The sequence below is a fragment of the Piliocolobus tephrosceles genome, chromosome 1, assembly GCF_002776525.5.
Source record: "Piliocolobus tephrosceles isolate RC106 chromosome 1, ASM277652v3, whole genome shotgun sequence".
Classification (NCBI taxonomy): Eukaryota; Metazoa; Chordata; class Mammalia; order Primates; family Cercopithecidae; genus Piliocolobus; species Piliocolobus tephrosceles.
The window spans coordinates 220,570,983-220,590,657 of record NC_045434.1 but is presented as its reverse complement, the minus strand read 5'-3'; the positions used below and the strand labels follow the sequence as shown (position 1 = coordinate 220,590,657).

Below are 19,675 nucleotides of genomic sequence, written 5' to 3'. Positions count from 1 at the left end.
CCCCCAGCCCCTCACTTGGTCCAGGGCTTGCAGGCCTGGTTGTCTCCTGGGGAGAAGTGCCCTGGAGGGCAGGGGGCACAGTCTGCAACAAAGATAGGGTGGTCAGGGGCTGCCCACAGGCCCTGGGTGCTGGGGACATGGGGCAGAGCCTGTGGGCTGCCACTCGCCCCCATGGCCGAGTGGTGGGTTTGGCCTCTGGAAGCCCTCCCTGCCCACATCCCACCTGTGGGCCCTGACCCGGGAGCCCTGTCTTGAGGATGCCAGAGGAGGCACCAGTGGGGCCAGTTCCCTGCGGCCCACGGCCCATCTGCGTCACTGACAGCCGCTATGACACCCCCAACTGCCGGCCGCAGCCACCGAGCTCACCAACTCCAGGCTTGTAGCTGTCCAGGGGCTGGGTGCCCGCCCGGCAGCGGCAGACCGCGTCCTGTGTGGCCGTGCACGGCTGCTTCCGCTCGCTCCCACTTCCTGAGCAGGGGCCAGAGGGGGGTTATCAGGTGGGGACTGTGGACAGGGTCCCCAAGAAGGACAGGTTGGCCTCCCCACCACACAGAGGGCCATGGGCGGGGGCTGCAGCCTCCCCCAAGGTGTGGAGCCCCTGCAGCCCCCGAGGCCCTCCCTTCCTGGCCACAACCTGGGGCTGGTTCTGTGGCCGCCCCAGCCGCCCTTCCCTACCCCTCCACCACTTCCAGCCGCCAGCCCTGCCTGAGGCAGGGTCTCCATGGCCCAACCCCCAGCCTCACTGCTTGGGCCAGCAAGGCCAGGCCACGTGGCCAGAGTGGTCTCCCCGACTCCACGTGGCCTGGGCCGAGTCTGGGCCCCGGAAGGAGTGGAGGTGCCCCCGGGAGACGGCTCAGCTCCTCAAGGGAGCCCGTGGCGGAGTAGACCCCACTGTGGTTTGAGGTTCGTTTCTGCGGCTGTGGGCCGTGCTGCTGCGTGGGAATGTGGCTGCCAGGCTGCCGCCCCTGTGCTGGGTGGGGCTGTGGGGTTAGGTGGGAGCTCACTGAGGTTGCACCATGTGCAGGCCTTGCAGGGTTTGGCGCTGGCCACGTCGTTGTAGAAGCCAGGCCCGCACGGACGGCACACCGTGTTCTGGGAGCGGTTGCAGCGGCTCACCATCCCGTTGCCTACAGCAGAGGCCAGCGTCAGGCAGCGGTCAGGCCCTGGGCTTGCGCCCGTGGACTCCCCAAACGGGTCCTCTGCCAGGCTTGGCCGGCCCCTCGCCTGCCCCCTCCCCAGGACCAGCCTCCTGGCTGGCCCATCCCTGCCCCAGCCCCCAGTCCCTGGAGTGCCCCGTGGGTGGCAGACCCTCCTGAGGGTGGGCCTCACCTGGCCTGCACTCCTGGCAGCACCGGTCGTTGCTGGGGTAGGTGTCCCCGACACACTGGAGCTTCGCCGTGGTGCTCAGCCCCAGGCCCAGGAGGAGCAGAGCCGCACACGGCCCCCGGCCCAGCCGCCGAGCCCCCACACACATCCTCGTCTCCGCTGTCGCCAGAGTCTGGGTTTTCCTTGCGGGGTGTGGCTATAAGGACTGTGGAGGAGGGGAGGGGAGGGGAGGGGAGAGGGGAGGAGGGCAGAGGAGGCGGGAGGAGGAAGGTGGCAGGCTGGGGACCCTGGCTGTGGGCCGGGCACAAAGGCAGGTTCTGGACACCCCCAGCATTGGCTTATTCTGCCTTCTGCCCTCTTCTGCCCAAGACCACCATGTTCAGACCCCAGGGCACAGTAGGGCCTGGCCTGCGGCTCGACCCTCAGCAAAAAGGTTCATGGAGCATGTGGGCAAACTGAAGCAGCACTGAGTCATGAGCGGCAACTCTTCAGTCTGGACCTTCGGAGCTGTGGCACTGCTGGACCATGGTCCCCCTTGAGTGCCCAAGACTAGCTCTGAGCAGCAGTGACCACAGCCATGGTAAGACAGACACCCACGGCCGGGCGCTGTGGCTCATGCCTGTAATCCCAGCACTTTGGGAGGCCAAGGCAGGTGGATCACCTGAAGTCAGGAATTCGAGACCAGTCTGGCCAACATGGCGAAATCCCGTCTCTACTGAATACAAAAATTATTTGGGCGTGGCGGTGGGTGCCTGTAATTCCAGCTACTCGGGAGGCTAAGGCAGCAGAATCGCGTGAACCTGGGAGACAGAGGTTGCAAAGCTGAGATCGTGCCACTGCACTCCAGCCTGGGCGACAGAGCGAGACTCCGTCTCAAAAAAAAGACACCTGTGACCAGGGCCCACGGTGAGTGTGCCTGAGCATGGCAGATGTCTATGGCTGAACTGTGCCCCTGAAATTCCTGCGTGGAAGCCCTAACCCCCATGTGGCAGTGTTTGGAGGCCTCCGAGGAGGTCATGAGGTGGGTCCTGGATGACCTGGCACACGTGGACACGCAGGCAGGTTTCTGCCCTCTATGCAAACAGCTCTCAGGTTCCACGGGTTGCCCAGAGGACGGGAACTGCCTGGAGAGCTGGGAAGCAGGTGCGGGGCTGGAGGCTCCCTGGGCCCCTTTTGTACCTTTCAAATAACTGACCAGCCTGTGATTATCCAAAAGTTCATTTCTAAAGTTGCCAAGTGGAGAGGTGCCTCTAGGGGGAAGAAAGCAGCAGGGAAGGGGCTGGAAATCCCCTCCTCCCAGGAGCACAGGAAACAGCTGCCTGCCCTCGGCCCACCCGTGGGGAAATTCCCAGCCATGGAGGCCGCTGGGCCTGGAGTGGGAGGGAGTGGAGGGAGAGGCCACCCACCCTCGTACTGAGTGTCCCTAACTTGGTCACCCTCCCCATACCCGCACAAGTAGAGAGGATCCTGGAAGGGCTCAGAGCATCCCAGACACTGCCTGTGCATGCATGTGCACACCCCAACCCAGGTGGGCAGAAGAGGAAAGTTCTGGAATTTTCTGGAAGGTTCCACCCAGCGTTCACATGGGTTTCCCACCGACAGTGAGAAAAAGCTTATATTTGTAATTGGTTTCTTGGAGGTTCAGGTGAGCTGGGGGTCTTGGTGGGCAACACTGCTCTCCTGGGGCCTAAGTGGCCACGTCTGCCCACAAGTGCAGTGAGTGGGGCCCATGCACCATGGAGAGGGCACCCCCAGCACGTTGCTGGCACCTGCAGTGGCCCCAGGGTAGGGCATGGCGCCTCCTGCTTGAAGCTGCCCAGGAAGCTTAGGTCTCCTTGTCCTGGGCTGAAGGTCACAGGCCCGAGAAAGCCTCACTGTGTCCACGAAACCGGATGTGAGCAGCCACAGCAGACTGGACACCAACCCAGAGCTCACGACACCCGAGGTCTGCAAGGCAGCCTGCAACTCGAACCGCATCCCCAGGGGCTGGGCTCCCCACTCCGCACAGTGGTGTCACGGGCGGCCACTGCTCCTCCAGTACCAGACGAGGTGGCCGGGGCCTCTGAGGGGTCAGGTGCCGCCACACACCCAGCTGTCCCCCCGCCCTCACGTCTCTCACCTCCCACTTCTGGGTGGGTGCACGGCCCTCAGCTGCTGTGGCTGTGATGGTCCCTGGCTCTGGCCTGGGGCCGTGGATGGGGAAGGGCAAAGTCCAGGCCACCGAAGGCTGGCTCCAGGGAATTACAGCCCCTTCCAGCAGGGCATGGGACCTTCCTCCCAACACCTGCCTGGCCATGGCACTGTGAATCCTGTTTGCCTGGGACCCAGCCCAGGTGCCAACCTGCCCTCTCGGCCCCATAGGGTCCCCTGGGCAGGTGGGCTCTGGGCAGAGGCCAGTCACACGGGCACTGCAGGGCAGACTGAGGAGGGGGCACTCCTGGCTTCCCTGAGCTCCCGCCGGGAAAGCCAGGAAAGAACCTGGGCCCCCACACACCACAGGGCGGGACCCCCACCCGCCGTCCTCACACCCCCCATTCTCTGCCCCTGCCGGGGCTGGGCCCGCCCCTCTGCACCTGAAGGCCTTGCCATTCTCCACCCAAAACTCCCCCAGGTGGCTCTGGCTCCTGCCTTAAATCTCCAAACCCCAAACTCAATGGACACTTCTGCTGCCCCCAGGACCCCTGCTCACACACACAGCGCTGCCCTCTGTCCTCCCAGAGCCCCTGCCATCCCTGCCGGCCAGGAGAACCACCTCCAACGGGCCACGACCTCCGCCTGACCCAGCACCAGCCTCCAGCGCTCCAGTGGAAACTCTGACCACAAATGTGCCACGCTGGCGTTGTGTTTTGTTTCACACCCAAAGAATGAAGCTGACCAAAAAAGGCAACTATGTTTACAGTAAATTAATGTGATTCTTGTCACAACAAATATTCGCATTTTCTCGGTGGCAGCTGTGGGACCTGAGTGGCTCCAACCTGCCAGGCCGGCAAGGACCAGGCGCCCTCCCCTGAACTTCCTGGCTACTCATTTCCAGCGAAGTTTAATCTATTTTTAATAATCGTTCAGTTTTCAAGGAAATGGAGAAGCTGTTATTTCCCACGGAGCGGTGGCCCTGGGAGGGGCCGGGCCCAGAGGTTCCGGCCGCGATGCGGTCAGCGCCTTCGGCAGAGTGACTGAAGCGAGATTTCGTTCTCAGAAGTGAGATGCAGCGATTTCGAGGGACCAGGGAGGAGGCGGCGACGCAGAGCCGCAGCCCAGCCCCGCACCCCGGCCGCATCACAGCAGAAGCCTCGCCGGGGTGCGCGCTGCGGAGGGGACGCCTCGCTGAGCCTTGCGGGGGTGCACGCTGTGGGGGGACGCATCGCTGATCAACTGGGGCGGCCACGGTTGGCCGCTGGTGGGTGGCAGGGAGGGGCTGGGGTCCGGGACAGCCACGGAGCCTGGAGTCACCCGCGGGGCTGCCCCGGTGGTGCGTGGGGGGCGGCACGGGGCGCGGCTGGGCGCTCAGAACTCCTCGTGCACGCTGCGCGCGTAGTCCACCAGCTTGCTGCCCGTGAAGAACTCGCTGTACTTGAGCACCTCCTCGGGCTCCAGGTGGTGGTTCTGGTTCTCGTCGGCGACCGCGATCATCTGCTTGGCCTCGTTCAGGGCATTGTACTCGTTCATGGGGTCCATGTAGCTCTGCGGGCGAGCGGGGCACAGGTCAGTGGCCGCCTTTCCCCCTCCCGGTGCCAGCCGCCCGGGAGGCCCTCCGGGCTCCGCTCAGGGGAGGAACAGCTGGGCCCGAGCTCCGCGGTCATCCACACGAAGTGGCTATTTAAGGTGCCTGCTGGCTGCGGCGGGAGTGTGGGCATGTTCTGGAAGGTTCCCGAAGGGAGGCAGCACAAATGAGCACAGGGCAGGGAGAAGCCGGGGCCCTGGAAGGCCTGCCCGTGGCCGGCAGGGGTCACGGGGCACAGGGGCTACGCCGGCCTGGACCCCAGTTCTGAAGGATCCCTAACCTGGGCCGGGCTCTACATAAAAACAAGATGACTCATTCAGCAGTGGGAGACAAACAAGCCTACACATGATACCAGTGAAAATGCTTCAAAGGAAGGTGGTAAATTCCAGCCATGTGGCACAGCCCGCCCCGCCCACCTGCACCTGCCTCCAAGCTGGGCCCAGCAGGAGCTTCCCCTTGTGGTCCCGTTAAAAAGGGGCCGTGAGAACCTGAGGATGGAGCCCGGCCAGGCTCGCCTGTCTCTGATCCATTCGAACCTAAACGCCAACCACGGCCACGCGGCCTGGTGGACGCCGCTGAGCAAACGCCCCAGTGACCCGCCCGGGGGAGTCTCAGGCTGGACACCAGCATGGCCTCCTGTCTCAGGCCCAGATCCGCCGGCCCCTCCGCGCACAGCGCCTCGCAGGGCTGGCTCCGGGACGCGGCTGCGCCAGGGCTCACCTCCAGCTCCTCTGCCGTCACGATGCCGTCGTGATTGGAGTCAATGAGCTCCTCAAACTCCTTTTTTCTGTCTCTCACCCAGTTGTCATCAATGTCCTGGCCCTGCTGGTTCTCCACGGTACCCACGGGCAGGGAGACGAACTCAGGCAGAGAGAGCTGCTTGTCACCGTCCTGGTCTGCGAGACGGGAATGGATCAGCCCACACCCAGGCTGGGGCTCCCGCAGGACCTGACCCGACTTCCCGGCGATGCCCGGCCCCTGCGGTTGGTCCCCGGGCCCTGGCGCGCCAGCCAGGCTGGACCCAGCCTCACCCAGGTCCCGGACGATCTCCTTCACCATGAACCTGAGCATCCCCCGGCTGTGCTCGGGGTGGAGGAACGACAGGAACTCCTCCTCCGTCAGCAGCAGGTCCGCGGGGGGGCTGTCCGCCTGGTACCAGCGGTCCTTCAGGTTCTCCAGGACTTCCTGTGCTGAGAGGGGCGCAGCCTGTGGGCATCGAGGCAGACAGACGCCGGCACGCAAATCCAGAAAGCTCCGAGAGGTGCTGCCTGAACTTGAGGGACGTAGCCACCCACGAGACCGGGGCCCCACCCTCCAGGATTCACAGGTCCCCTGGACATGGCCCAGACCCCCAAGACACAGCCTGGACCCCCCCCCCAAGACATAACCCCCAGGCCCCGACCCCCCTCCTCCCCATGGCCCAGACCCCCCAGGACATAGCTCAGACCCCCTCATGCCCGGGACCCCTCAGGATGGGCCTGGGCCCCCCCACACACACCCGCATCTGCCCCTCCAGAGAAGCGAATCACCCACACACAGGCGCCGCCCTGGTGCTGCAGGGCGAAGGACTCACTGCCCTTTCCGTTTCCTTCATGCGTGACGTCACAGGGAGGAAAACACAGTTTCTAGAAATGACTGAGACGAGGGCTGAGCAGAGCCTCCCGGCTGGGACACGGTGCTGCCTCTGGGTGTGTGGCCCCTGCGCTCCCGCTGTGCCCTCCCCGCCCTGACGACCCCCTCACCCCGAGGTCCCCACGCATCCAAAGGGCCCCATGCCACCCTCAGCCCGGGCCTGTCTCGGTCTCCAGGGCAGAAACACAACCTCCTGCCCCATCTTGGGGCTCGCTGTGGTCAGTGGCCAAGTCCAGTGTTGAGGCTCAGCCCCTCCAAGTGAGGCCCGACTCTGCCCTGGCCGCAGCCCCTGCCAGAAACCCAGCAGCCTCTGGGTCACAGTCACTGCAGGAGGATGAGGCCCAGCTGCCGTCTCCTCTTATCCCTTTCTGAACAACCTCCTCCTACACGACCAGTTCACTTAAAGGAAGACAGGAGGGACGGGGCTGCGGGTCCTGGGGCACCCCTCCCTGTCTGCTCCACCGCAGCTCCTGGGAGGGATGGATGGGGCCGAACTGAGACTCAGGACAGGCACAGATGCCCCAGACAGGCCAGCTGAGAGCTGCCTTCTCCAGCACAGGATTCTCACAGCCGCCGCCCAGCCCCAACCTCAGACCCAGAGAGATGTAACAATGGAGGCGGGGGACAGGGGCGATGCCCGCCTGCCATGCCTTCACCGCAGTCACCAGAATCAGGTCTGCAGCGCGAGGACAGCAGCCCCAGGACTCATGCCATGGCCCTCACAGGAGCCATGCAGGGAGGGGTCGGAGGTCGCAGGAGCAACGCCTGCCAGTGCTTCCCAGGCCCTCCCTCCAGGACCCGGCAGCTGCTCTTCCCGAGCCAGAAACCAAATACCCGAAGGGGTGGGGGGGTCCTAGGCACCCTGAGGTCGGGGGGGCCAAGACGGATCAGACACAGTTGGGCAGGGAACAGCACCTCAGCACGCACGGGGACCTCCAGAACGCAGAGTGAATTCTAAATACACCTCTGCTGAGCCCCAAAGGCAGACGAAGGCTTCACAGGGATGTCACAGAGCTCTAGGTCCAGGTGGGACATGTCCTGGGCCGAAAATGGCACCAAGGACAGACAGACACAATCGGAGCTGGGGCGCAGGCAAACAAAAGGGCCTCCCACCCCGGCACGTCGCCAACAGGCTGGACTTGCTGCGCCAAAGCTCACCAACGGGACGAAGGTTAAAGGCGCCGGCAGGACGGCAGGGAACGCGGGACCCGGAGTGGAGGCACAAACTATGTGCGGTGAGGGAAATGTAAACCACTCTTTCGGAAAGGAAATAATAACATCCAATTTGGCCGGGTACTGGGATTTGTGCCTATAATCCCAGCACGCTGAGAGGCCGAGGCAGGAGTTCAAGACCAGCCTGGGCAACGCAGGGAGATCCTCTTATTTTTAGTTTAGTTTTTTTTTTTTTTTGAGACGGAATCTGGCTCTGTCGCCCAGGCTGGAGTGCAGTGGTGCGATCTCGGCTCACTGCAAGCTCCGCCTCCCGGGTTCACGCCATTCTCCTGCCTCAGCCTCCAGAGTAGCTGGGAGTACAGGCGCCGCCACCTCGCCCGGCTAATTTTTTGTATTTTTTAGTAGAGACGGGTTTTCACCGTGTTAGCCAGGTTGGTCTCGATCTCCTGACCTCGTGATCCGCCCACCTTGACCTCCCAAAGTGCTGGGATTACAGACGTGAGCCACTGCGCCCGGCCTTTTTTAGTTTTTTTAACGTCCAATTGGTAAAATTTAGAAAGGACACGACCAAACTCCAGATGAGACTACATGAACTGGGAGAAGGGCAGGCAGAGCCAACAGGCTCAAAAGTCTCCACATCATTCACAAGCTCATGCCTGCAACCCCAGGATTGGGGGAGGCCGAGGTGGGCGGGTCACTCACGTCTGCAACCCCAGGACGGGGGGAGGCCGAGGCGGGCAGGTCACTTGAACCCTCTCAAACCCCGAGTTTGACACCTGCCTAAGGCAAGATGAGGAGACCTTGTGTCTACAAAATAGATATTTTTGAATCAGTGGGGCACGGTGGCATCACGAGGCCGCCCTGCCATGGAGGCTGGTCATATGATATGGGCCATTCCTGGAAGGAACGTATCTTACACCTTTACTTTTTTTATTCTTCAGGGAGGACAGATTGAGCCCAGGATGTGGAGGCTGCAGAAAGCAGAGATTGCACCACTGCACTCCAGCCTGGGCAACAGTGAGACCCTCACTCTCAAACAATAAAAAATTAAAAATTAGAAAAAGAGAGGTTAAGACCAGGCTCAGTGGCTCACGCCGATCACTCTCGGAGGCTGCGGTGGGCGGATCACTTGAGTCCAGGAGTTTCAGGCCAACCTGGCCAACAGAGCAAAATCCGTCCATACAAAAAATACAAAAATCAGCCCGGCATGGTGATGGTGACCGAGGTCCCAGCCCCCTGGGAGGCTGAGGTGGGAGGATCGCCTTGAGCCCGGGAAGGTACAGCTACAGGGAGCCGAGACTGCACCACTGCACTGCAGGGTGGGCACCAGAGTGAGACCGTCTCATGAAAAAAGAAATAAATTAAGAGGTGGTTTGCCTTCAGACTCTGGTGAGGAAATGTGTGCTACTGATAGGTTGAGCAGGCACAAAAAATAAAGGTGTAAGATACGCCCAGCCTGCCAGGAGCGGGCCCCGTATCACGTGACCAGCCCCGCAGGCAGCAGAGATGCCGCCCCAGGAAGCCGAGACGCGATGGAACAGGCGTCGCCGCACATTCTCCACAAAGCCCAAACCAGACAACGGGCACAACCGGGAAGGGCAGGCAGAGCCCCAGGGTGGCAGCAACGCCACAGAACCGCTCAGCTGTGCCTCACGCCTGAGCCAGCAGGGGCTTCTGCCCGGACAGCGCTCCCAGACCTGCCTCTGTGCAGGGTGGCCTGGCTCTCCCCTCGCCTGGCCTTAGCCCCGGTGCCGGGCCCCACCTGGCCCCACCCTCTTCACACACAGGCACCAGCTCAGAACCGCCCAGGGCTGAGGTTGCCCTGCGGCCAACGGCCACACCCCAGACCCAAGGAAGAGCCTCCCCCTGGGACCTGACCACTCTGGTGACCACCTGACGGCCACAGAGACGTCTCCAGCAGACCCAAACCACAGGGCCAAGCCCTCAGGCACAGGCCATGCCCGCTCCCTGGGAAACTCTGCCTCAGGTGGCCTTCGGAGTATGGGGCAGGCCCCACCCCAGACGCACAGCCTCAGATTCTCTGCAGGACCTAACTGAACAATGGCCGTGAAGGTGCCATGACCAGCAGAGTTGAGAGCCGCCTGGGCACAGCTCACACGCTCCCCACCAAACCCCTGGGTGGCGCCTGGGTCGGCAATGGCCTCCTCCACTTCCCTTCTGACAGCCACCACCACCCAGGCTGGGCCATACGGTTAGGATGAACACGTGTGCACGAGCACATACAATGGGCGTGAGGGCGACTCACCTGCATGTACTCACGAGCACACACGAACGGCCACCCGGAGGTACTCACAAGCACACCCACACGTGCACGGTGCACTCGTACACACGACACGCACATGCACGGCGCACTCGTACACACGACACACACATGCACGGCGCACTCGTACACACGACACGCACATGCACGGCGCACTCGTACACACGACATGCACACGCACGCACGGGAGGCCTGAGACCTGCGGCAGGAGCCTGGCTGAGCACTCACTTTCCTCGTCCACTTTGAGCTCCTCGTTAAGCCTGATGGCGTCAGCAACCTCCTTCTCGCTGTGGCCTTTACTCGCCAAAAACTTCACCTTATACTCGTCCCACGACACGTGGCCTGGAAGAGCAGGTCACGCCTGTCAGGATGTCTGACACTGAGCCGAACTTCTTTTTCCATTGAGATGGGGTATTGCTCTGCTGCCCGGGCTGGAGGCGGCAGGATGCCAGTGTCTGGAGCCCCAGGGCCCCGGCCAGCACCCCGCACCCGCCTCCTCACCTGTGAGGCCAGCTGGGAATGTCTGTGCCTCGGGGCCACCAAGAGGCACAGACACCACCAGGTGAAGGCCCCAAAGTCCTAAGGAGGCGACTTCCATGGGCCACGCCCAGTGCTTGGCACGCACGCCTTTGTCACCAAGATTCTGGCATCACGAACCCAGCTTTCACGCGCCACCGCACCTCGGGGTCTCCGGCTGATGCTTCCCCGCCGCCCATCCCTCAGAACTGGCCTGTCTGCCCTCCAGGCACCAGGCAAGGCCCATGGCCCTGCCCGCCCCACCCACCGCCCCACCCACGCCGGCCCGGCCGCAGTACCGTCCCCATCGGGGTCCACGGCACGGAAGTGTGTCTTGCTCTCCTCCATGGCCTCCTGGAAGTGCTCGGCCGTCTTCTCCATGATCCAGCGCTGCATCTCCTTGGCACTGATCTTCCGGTCGGTGTTCACGTCCACCCTGCAGGACAGCAGATGGGCAGGCAGCCATCACACTGGGCCCCCAGGGCCCTGAACAGCCAGATGGACGCCGCCGGCCCAATACTCCATGGCAGTGTGAACCTGCCACCAACGGTGACAGGCTCCACCGGACGACCCAAGAAACATCTGGGACGTGGGGACCGGGGGGGGCGGGGCCACGCCAGAGACACTGGGGAAGGTGGAAGCCACGGTCCCCTCCCCAGCGGGGATGCATGGACCCTCCCCCTCCGTCACACAGAATCACCACCAGACCCCGCTCTCCAACCACAGCTTCCGAAAGTCACACCCTTCACGTTTAATTTTTTGAGACAGAGTCGCACTCTGTCGCCAGGCTGGAGTGCAATGGCGCAATCTCGGCTCACTGCAGGTTCCACCTCCCGGGTTCAAGTGATTCTCCTGCCTCAGCCTCCCAAGTAGCTGGGATTACAGGGGCCCGCCACCACGCCCAGCTAATTTTTGTATTTTTAGTAGAAATAGGGTTTCATCATGCTGGCCAGGCTGGTCTCAAACTCCTGACCTCAAATGATCCGCCCACCTCAGCCTCCCCACGTGCTAGGATTCCAGGTGTGGCCACCAGGCCCGGCCCATGTTTTATTTTAGATGCTTCACGTGTGGCTACAGGAAAACCTTCATACAGGCCGGACACAGTGGCCACACCTATAATCCCAGCCCGCTGGGAGGCTGAGACGGGTGGATCACTTGAGCCCAGGAGTTCAAGACCAGCCTGGGCAACATAGGGAGACCCCCACCTCTACAAAACACAATTACGAGAATCTGACAGGTGCAATGGCGTGCACCTGTGGTCTCAGCTACTCAAGAGGCTGGGGCGGGAGGACTGCCTGAACCTGGGGCATGGAGGTTGCAGCGAACTGTGGTAACACCACTGCACTCTAGCCTGGGCGGCACAGCAAGACCCTGACTCGAGACAAAACAAAACCCTTCATATAAACGTCAAGTGGTAAGACTGAGGAAAAAGAGCGTGTGGGGACTTAACATTGTGTCCAAAGACTTGGGGGACAGGGACACAGATTGAGGAGGACACAGGGCCAGCACAGGCCAGGTCAAGAGGCCACAGGCCCCAGGACAAGTCACTTCCATCCCAGCTTCACAGAGCTCGGCTTTACCATCATGTCCTCGTGGAAGCCACAAGCACCTGCCCCTGCTGAGGCTGCACGTGTCCTGAGCTCACCTGCTGGAAACCTAACCCCCAGGTCAGCAGCGCTGGGAGGCAGGGCTTCCAGAGGTGCCGGGTCTCGAGACCCTGGCTGGTGCATTTGCTGGAAGCGTCCCTGAGAGTCAGGTGCCCTGGCCCCTTGCCTCTGTGCTCCACTCAGGGGCAGCCGCAGCCACGTTACGAGGTGGCAAGCAGGCCCTCGTCAGGCGGGTGTGGCCTCTGGGACCTGGGCCAGGCCAGCTTCCATGGTGCACACACCGCAGGCACGGCTCAGAGGCACCGGGCAGAGATCCCCACAGGAGGCGGCCAGGCCACCGCTCACACGCGCCCCTCCCTCAGCAGCCGCGGAGCCCAGAGATGGATGGGCCTGGGAGGCACCCTCGGCTCCACAGTCCCCACAGCACACCGGCCGGGGAGGGTGCCGCCTGGATGGCCGTGTGGCAGGTGGGGCACCTGGGGAGCCTCGCGTGGACAGCAGCATCCACGACTGCTCCGGCCACGCTCCACACACACCACAGATAGGGCCACACGCTCCACACATGCCACAGACACAGGCCACATGCTCCACACAGAGCACATGCACCACAGACACGGGTCACACATGCCACACGTTCCACACACACCACAGACACGGGCCACATGCTCCACACGTGCCACAGACACAGGCCACACGCTCTACGTGCTCCACACACGCCACAGACACCACGTGCTCCACATGCACCACAGACATGGGTGCACACAAGCAGAACAAAAAGGTGGAAAGAACCACATGGCGCAGGATTCCAGTCAAGATATCGGCGAGGAGTCGCTCATCCAAACTCAGGTGCCTGAAGACATGGCTGCAGGGTGGTGCATGTACATGGACTGGCATGCACACATGCAGGTACACAGGCCAGTACCCGCGTGTACACAGCACACACACATGAACAGGGCTGGCAGCACACAGACGTGACTGGGCTGGTGCACACGCATGTTATCGAGCTCTGACTCCTGAGAGGACAAGGGCAAAATGCCCAGTGCCCAGACCCTGGCTTCCAGCTCCAGCCACAGGAGCCAGGGCCCCTGGAAAGGCAGCAGCTATTGCACTGGGGCAGGCGGCATAGAGGCGAGGCAAGCCTAGAGCACCTCACAGTGCCAGGAAGCGGGAAGGAAAGCCTGGAGCATCTCATGGTGCTGGGAAGCGGAAAGGAAAGTGAAGCTCAAAAGCCCCTAGGACAGGGCACCTCCCCTCTGGGGGTTATTTCCAAAAACCCTCAATGCTGTACGGTCAGGAGGAAACACATCCCACTGAGGGACATTCTAAAACCTCCTGCTCAGTCCTCCTCCGAACTGTTACATCCACAAAAACACAGGAGTCTGAGATGCCCTCCCAGCCCAGAGGAGGCAGAGGAGACAGGACAGCTGAGTGAACATAGGTCCTGGAGGGACAGGGCCCTGCGCAGGAGGAGGGCGAGAAGGGACCTGCATGCTGGGGAGGGAAGTCTGAACACCCATGGTGGCCGCTGTCGCCGCTCGGCGCTGGTGTCAGGGAGACCCAGAGACCTGCTGCTACGTCCCACTCTCCACGCCCGCCTCCTCCTCAAACGAGACGGCTCGGGGTTTCGTTACAGGCACAAAAAAGAAACCCTGGTCCAGCCGGAGCTGCACCGAGCAGACGCCTCAACTCCCCTCGCCCAGGCATGCAGCCCACCCCCAGCACTGGCCAAGCAGGGACGGGGACCCTCCCCCTGTGACGCCGTGAGCCAGGCCTTCGTGAGCTCAGGGGTAGTGAGCCTGACAGGCCCCAGGGAGCACCAGCAGCCTCTTCACGGTTGGTCAGGTCACCACCAAGTAAACTCAGGCTGCGAAAGGATCCCTGAACCACGCCATCTGGGGAGAGGTGCCAAGGGACGCCACACCTGGCGCCCAGGTCCTCCAGCTGGCACCGTGCCTCTGTCCCACCAGCTCACCTGTGCTCCACCCAAAAACCCAGATCCTCAGGGCCCTCCTGCCCGGCCCTCAGCCCAGGGCCCTGGCACAGCCAGGCCAGTCCTCACACCTTCCCTACCTGCACCTGCACCCCTGGGCCCCAGCCCTGTCCAACCCCCTTGCTCACCAGCTCTGCCACCTGCCCCTCTGCACTGGCCCTGGAGCACCAGGCCCTGCGGGAAGGTGAGCCTGTGGCCAGGCCCTGTGGCAGGGGCTGCCTCCGTATGCCCAGGTCCCACAGGTCCCAGGAGGCCCAGGGTGTTCTCTCACCTGCACCCTGGCTCCCTACCCAGCACCCCGGCTGGCCTGGAGGACTCACAGGCACGTCCTGACCCTGCTCTGCCTCCAGGAGTGAGGCCAGCGCTGAGTGCACATGGGCTCCAGGGCCACACCGCAGGGCACCCCGGCTGTGCCACAAGGAGTAAGGCTCCCGTGCAGGACCTGGCTCCTTGTGGGTGAGTGGTCAGGTTGACTCATCTTAGATCCCTTACACAAGGCTCCTGAGACTCGAGGATGGGGTCGGGGGAGAAAGCTCGGCACTAGGCACAGAGGCAGCAAGAGCACCTCGGGGACTCGGCAGGGCGGGGCAGTGATGGCCAAGGATGGGCCACTGACAGCACAGCTCTGCTCTCGAACAGGCCAGCAAAAGAAGCCAACCCCACACCCCCCCAGCCCGCATATGACACACTGCCCAGCGTGACAGGGACTCCAGACACACAGGGTAGAAGGCGTGTCAGGAGGAGCCCAGAGCACCCTGTACCAGCTCTCCAGCTGCCTGTGGCTGCCCCTCACTCCTCAGCCAGGCCTCGTCCAACTGGTGCTGCAGCCTGCAGAGGCTGCCCGTGGCCGGCATCTGCCCCTCAGCATGGAGGACACTGACCACCGCAGTGCCGGGTGGGCTCCTCCTCCAGGCTGTCCTAGGGACAGCCACGCAGCCCACTCTGGCCCTCTGAGCCCTCACCGGACCCAGGGCCTTCAAGAAGCCGCTCCGGGTTGCCAGCACGGGCCTCAGTGCAAACACAGCAGGCTGGAAGTGGGGCTGATCACCGGCACGCCTTCCCAGCCCGGCAGGTCCTGACGCAGGATGTGGCGCCCCCTGCTGCGCAAAGCCAGGACAGGAACACACGGGCGAGAGCATGCAGCGGCCCCCAGCCTGGGCACACGCGGCACCTACTTGGAGAAGATGACCATCAGCTTCCTCCGGCTCCGCCGCGGCTCCACGTCCTCATCAAAGCCCCCCAGGTCCTTGCCTAGGAAGACCTCCTGGTGGAAGCCCCGATTGAGGTGCCCGTCCATCTCCAGCTTCACCCCGTTCAGGTGGTCCGGGGGCAGGATCTCGTTGTCCTCCCCGTTGGCCGCTCTCTCTCGAGTGGACGAGTGGTTGGCAGGCCGTGCTGACGCATCCATCAGAAGGACCGCCCCCAGGAGCCAGAGGCAGCGTGGAGCCAGGGCGATGAGGGGACCCCACCTGGACGCCATCGCCACCCAGGACCAGACCATGGGGTGGGCTGCAGGGTGTGGGCCAGGTGCTGGGAGGGGCAGGGGCAGAGGAGGAAGTGAGGTCCTGGCTCCAATCCAAGCCCCAGGCACCACAGAGGGCTGTGTCCCCAGGACAGCTACAGGCTGGGACGAGCAGCTCACGGTCTGCAGAGAGACACAGACATGTCATTAGTGAGACTAGCAAAGACTTCCCCAAGCACGTCTATCCTGCAACATGAAACACATCCTCAGTTCACAGGATCCAGACCACACGTGGCACCGTTTTCCCCAGACCACACGTGGTGTTTTTTCCTTTATTTTTAGAAACAGGGCCTTGCTCTGTCGCCCAGGCTGGAGTGCAGTGGCAACCACGGCTCACCGTAACCATGAACTCCTGGGCTCAGGTGATGCTCTCGCCTCAGCCGCCCGAGCAGCTGCAACCACAGGCGCGCACCACCATGCCAGGCTAATTTATTTTTATTTTCTTTTGCAGAGATGGGTCTTGCTGTATTGCCCAGGCTGGTCTCAAACTCCTGGCTTCAAGTGATCTTCTTGCCTCAGTCTCCCAAGGTGCTGGGATTACAGGCATGAGTCACTGTGCCTAGTCTTTTTTCCCTATTTTACAGACACTGAGTTTTCAGCCCTGTCTCTCCATCTTTCCAGCTCTCTCCTGAACCGTCAACCATCTCCAGGGGCTAACCTGTCCCCACCGCCCAACACCTACAGCACAGCCTCCCTGTGGGGCCCGGCTCTGTCCCTCCTGGCATCATGCCACTGACCCCTGGGGTTACGGTCACTCTCCAGACCGACTTGAACATTCATGAGATCTATGACGCTGGCTAAATCATGTGGCCTCCCAGGCCTCAGCTTCTCACTAAGAAACAGGAGGCTCCCCCCGCCCCCCGGCTTTGCGAAGACAGTCAACCCTAAGGGCAGAGGGTGTCAGGGCCTGGTCCCCGCAAACACAGCCCCCACACACACATGTGCACACACACATCCACACTCATGCATGCACATATTACAAACACATGCCCTTGCCCACACTCATAAGCGAACGCCAAGGCTGTGGAGCCCAGAAGCCTGTCTTGGCGTCCGAGGCATGGCCAGTCCTGGTGGGAAGCAGGGGCTCACAGGGCCTCATGCCTCATGTATCCCAAAGGAAACTCGGGGTCCTTCCCACCCACGAGCTTGCTACTTTCTTTTTTTTTTTTTTTTTTTAAGTTTTTATTTATTTTTTTTTTTATTATTTTTATTTTTTTGAAACGGAGTCTTGCTCTGTCGCCCAGGCTGGGGTGCAGTGGCCGGATCTCAGCTCACTGCAAGCTCCGCCTCCCGGGTTCACGCCATTCTCCTGCCTCAGCCTCCCGAGTAGCTGGGACTACAGGCGCCCGCCACCACGCCCGGCTAGTTTTTTGTATTTTTTAGTAGAGACGGGGTTTCACCGTGTTAGCCAGGATGGTCTCGATCTCCTGACCTCATGATCCACCCGTCTCGGCCTCCCAAAGTGCTGGGATTACAGGCTTGAGCCACCGCGCCCGGCCGAGCTTGCTACTTTCACAGTCTGCTCCTCCGGCAAACACCTGTGGGTCCTTCCGGGTGCCACTGAGACCCCCCAACCCGTGTTGCAGCTGTTCCCTGAACACACATGGACTGAGGCTCCTGTGGCCGTCTTACTCAGCTTCACTGTCCTGGCACCTGCCACTCTGTACACAGTAGGTGCTCAACGAATGCTACCTTGTGTAATATTAGACGGAGAAATGCTGCCTCCAGGCACCGAGAAACGCCAGTGGGGCTGCCATGAAAGTGGCCCTGAAGTCAGTGCAGTCTCTGCCACAAACCAACAGGGAGGGGTACAAGCCTAGGGTCACCCAAGGAAGGAAACCCCAGGTGAGGGGCTCATGTCTGATTTTTTTTTTTTTTTTGAGAGAGAGTCTCACTCTGTCGCCCAGGCTGGAGTGCAGTGGTGCAGTCTCGGCTCACTGCAACCTCCGCCTCCCAAGTTCAAGTGATTCTCCTGTCTCAGCCTCCCAGTTAGCTGGGATTACAGGCCCCACCACCACGCTCCATTAATTTCTGTATTTTTAGCAGAGATAGGGCTTCGCCATGTTGGCCAGGCTGGCCTCGAACTCCTGACCTCAAGTGATTCTCCTGCCTTGGCCTCCCAAAGTGTTGGGACTACAGATGTGAGCCACGCACCCAACCTGATTTTCTGAACATGGCTGAGGGCTTTTCCCTTCCCTAGTGGTGGTATAATTCCTTCCTGTTGTCCCAGCTCGCCTGACCAGGGGAGTGTCCTGGGTAAGAACCAAGATACCTCCTCCTGGTGCTGGACTCCACTAACTACAGTCATAAAACACATTCTGTACAAAGCAAACAGACTGTACTTTGTTCCTGAAAGGACAAAGCTAGTTCTTGATTCTACTTATCTTGATGAGTTACACGGTATACTTGAGGCAGGAGGGTGGTGAGACCAGCCTGGGCAACGCAGTGAGACTGTGTCTCTTTAAAACACAAAAACAAGGCCGGGCGCGGTGGCTCACGCCTGTAATCCCAGCACTTTGGGAGGCTGAGGCGGGCAGATCACGAGGTCAGGAGATCCAGACCATCCTGGCTAACAGGGTGAAACCCTGTCTCTACCAAAAAATAGAAAAAATCAGCCGGGCGTGGTGGCGGGCGCCTGTAGTCCCAGCTACTGGGGAGGCTGAGGCAGGAGAATGGCATGAACCCGGGAGGTGGAGCTTGCAGTGAGCTGAGATCCGGCCACTGCACTCCAGCCCGGGCGACAGAGCCAGACTCCGTCTCAAAAAAACAAAAACAAAAACAAAAACAATGAGACCCTGTCTCGAAAAGGGGGGGAAAAAAGTAACCCCAAAATAACTATAAATATCAGGAGTCCATCAAGTAGCGCTTCCTCCCCTGGCTTCAGAGTATCCGTCACGGTGAGCGAGGCTCGCAGCACAGCGGGGCGGGCCTGTCCCACCGGAATGCGGTTTCCGCTTCGCCATCCCCCAGCAGCTCGGTTCCCAGCAAGGAGTCAACACACCCTTGCGAAGCGGACGTGGTGAACAGCTCAGGCAGAGACGCTATGTCTCCGCCATCCCCGGGCTTCAGCTCGGGTGGAACGCGGCTATTTCCGGCGGTTAACACACACGGTTAGATTCCAAAAGCTCCACAGGGTTCATGACACCGCCTCTGAGCCAGACAAGACACCAAGGGCTCCACGCAGCCGACTTCACATCTCCAAATCCTACTAAGTGGGGATGAGGGTCCACGAGGTTCAGAAGCGGAAGCGGAGGCGCAGGGAAGAGCGACAGCTTGTCCAAGGTCGCCTCGCCGATAAACGCGAGTCCAGCCAGACTCCCTTGGCCTCCGTTTCGCGGTGGCACTAGTAGGTTTTGGCCAACAGAAGATCAGACGTGCCGGCGACCGGAGAGGCCCGCGTCGCCGGCCCGTCCCTGACCCCCGGAGTCCCGGAAGCCCCGGTAGCGGCGAAGTCTTGCCCGGGCTCGAGGCCGAGCGGACGGACGATGCCCCAGCCCAGGGGGGGAGACGGCGGCGGCCTCCAGACCCGTCCTCGCCGTCCGGCCGGCGTGGACACTTGGCCCAGCGCCTGCAACGGCCGTCCCGGGCCCCTCACTCACCGGCCTGCCTCCCCGCGCCCGGGATCCGAGGACCGGAGCGAAGCGCCCGTGACGCCGTCAACGGACCCGGATCAGGCCGCTGCCATCTTTCTTGCGGGCGGAGGCGGTGCGAATGCGCGCGACCTCACTGAGGGGACGCCGGAGCCACCATCTCTCCTTCGGGCGGAAGCGGTCGCGGGGCCGCTCCGAGGTTGACCAATGAGAAGGGTGCCCGAGGCCACGTGACAGGCGCTCCTGGTGCTGCCGGCCTCCGAACGCCCCCGAGCTCGGCGTCCGCAGAAGGCCCCGGGAGCGCCGTGCGCACGCGC

The 19,675-nt window shown here is 61.9% G+C and overlaps 2 protein-coding genes and 1 long non-coding RNA gene across 7 annotated transcripts in view; 1 reads left to right on the top strand and 2 right to left on the bottom strand.

Annotated features, from left to right (window-relative positions):
* The window catches only part of TNFRSF4 (TNF receptor superfamily member 4), a 7,549-nt gene extending 6,021 nt beyond the window's left edge, over nucleotides 1–1,528 (bottom strand). Inside the window, exons 1-4 of one of the 2 annotated variants that reach the window (XM_026457444.2) lie at nucleotides 1,330–1,528; nucleotides 1,005–1,127; nucleotides 367–468; nucleotides 16–82 (exon numbers count right to left, since the gene is read on the bottom strand). In XM_026457444.2, the coding sequence (XP_026313229.1) occupies nucleotides 16–82; nucleotides 367–468; nucleotides 1,005–1,127; nucleotides 1,330–1,474 (437 nt within the window). In that variant the 5' untranslated portion in view covers nucleotides 1,475–1,528. The remainder of the gene's footprint in view (nucleotides 1–15; nucleotides 83–366; nucleotides 469–1,004; nucleotides 1,128–1,329) is intronic. The other variant, XM_026457443.2, reaches the window with a different exon arrangement.
* Nucleotides 1,005–4,198, top strand: LOC113225331. Of its 2 annotated transcripts, none has more exons than XR_003309995.2 (3): nucleotides 1,005–1,516; nucleotides 1,696–1,906; nucleotides 2,091–4,198. It is a non-coding gene; the product is annotated as an uncharacterized LOC113225331 (long non-coding RNA). The 2 variants fall into 2 exon arrangements; XR_004228670.1 differs by having other exon boundaries at nucleotides 1,005–1,906; nucleotides 2,091–2,232; nucleotides 3,178–4,198.
* SDF4 (stromal cell derived factor 4) lies at nucleotides 4,192–19,594 on the bottom strand. 3 transcript variants are annotated; one of them, XM_023192843.2, is made up of 7 exons: nucleotides 19,368–19,594; nucleotides 15,422–15,891; nucleotides 10,949–11,085; nucleotides 10,362–10,475; nucleotides 6,079–6,237; nucleotides 5,768–5,943; nucleotides 4,192–5,007 (listed from the first exon to the last, which is right to left on the bottom strand). In XM_023192843.2, the coding sequence occupies exons 2-7, from the start codon at nucleotides 15,745–15,747 to the stop codon at nucleotides 4,831–4,833; spliced, it is 1,089 nt and encodes a 362-aa protein (XP_023048611.1). In that variant the 5' UTR covers nucleotides 15,748–15,891; nucleotides 19,368–19,594; the 3' UTR covers nucleotides 4,192–4,830. The 3 variants fall into 3 exon arrangements, with proteins under 3 accessions (XP_023048611.1, XP_023048609.1, XP_023048610.1); XM_023192841.2 differs by having other exon boundaries at nucleotides 5,768–6,237; XM_023192842.3 differs by having other exon boundaries at nucleotides 5,768–6,237; nucleotides 18,770–19,519.
* Nucleotides 19,595–19,675: the final 81 nt, after the last annotated feature.

Excerpts from the sequence above, each read along its gene's own strand:
- SDF4 (XM_023192841.2), bottom strand. The coding sequence starts at position 15,747 with ATGGTCTGGTCCTGGGTGGCGATGGCGTCCAGGTGGGGTCCCCTCATC. Across the intron at positions 11,086-15,421 it reads CTGATGGTCATCTTCTCCAA|GGTGGACGTGAACACCGACC; the intron begins GTAGGTGCCGCG and ends GCTGTCCTGCAG. Across the intron at positions 5,008-5,767 it reads TGACGGCAGAGGAGCTGGAG|AGCTACATGGACCCCATGAA; the intron begins GTGAGCCCTGGC and ends GCTCGCCCGCAG.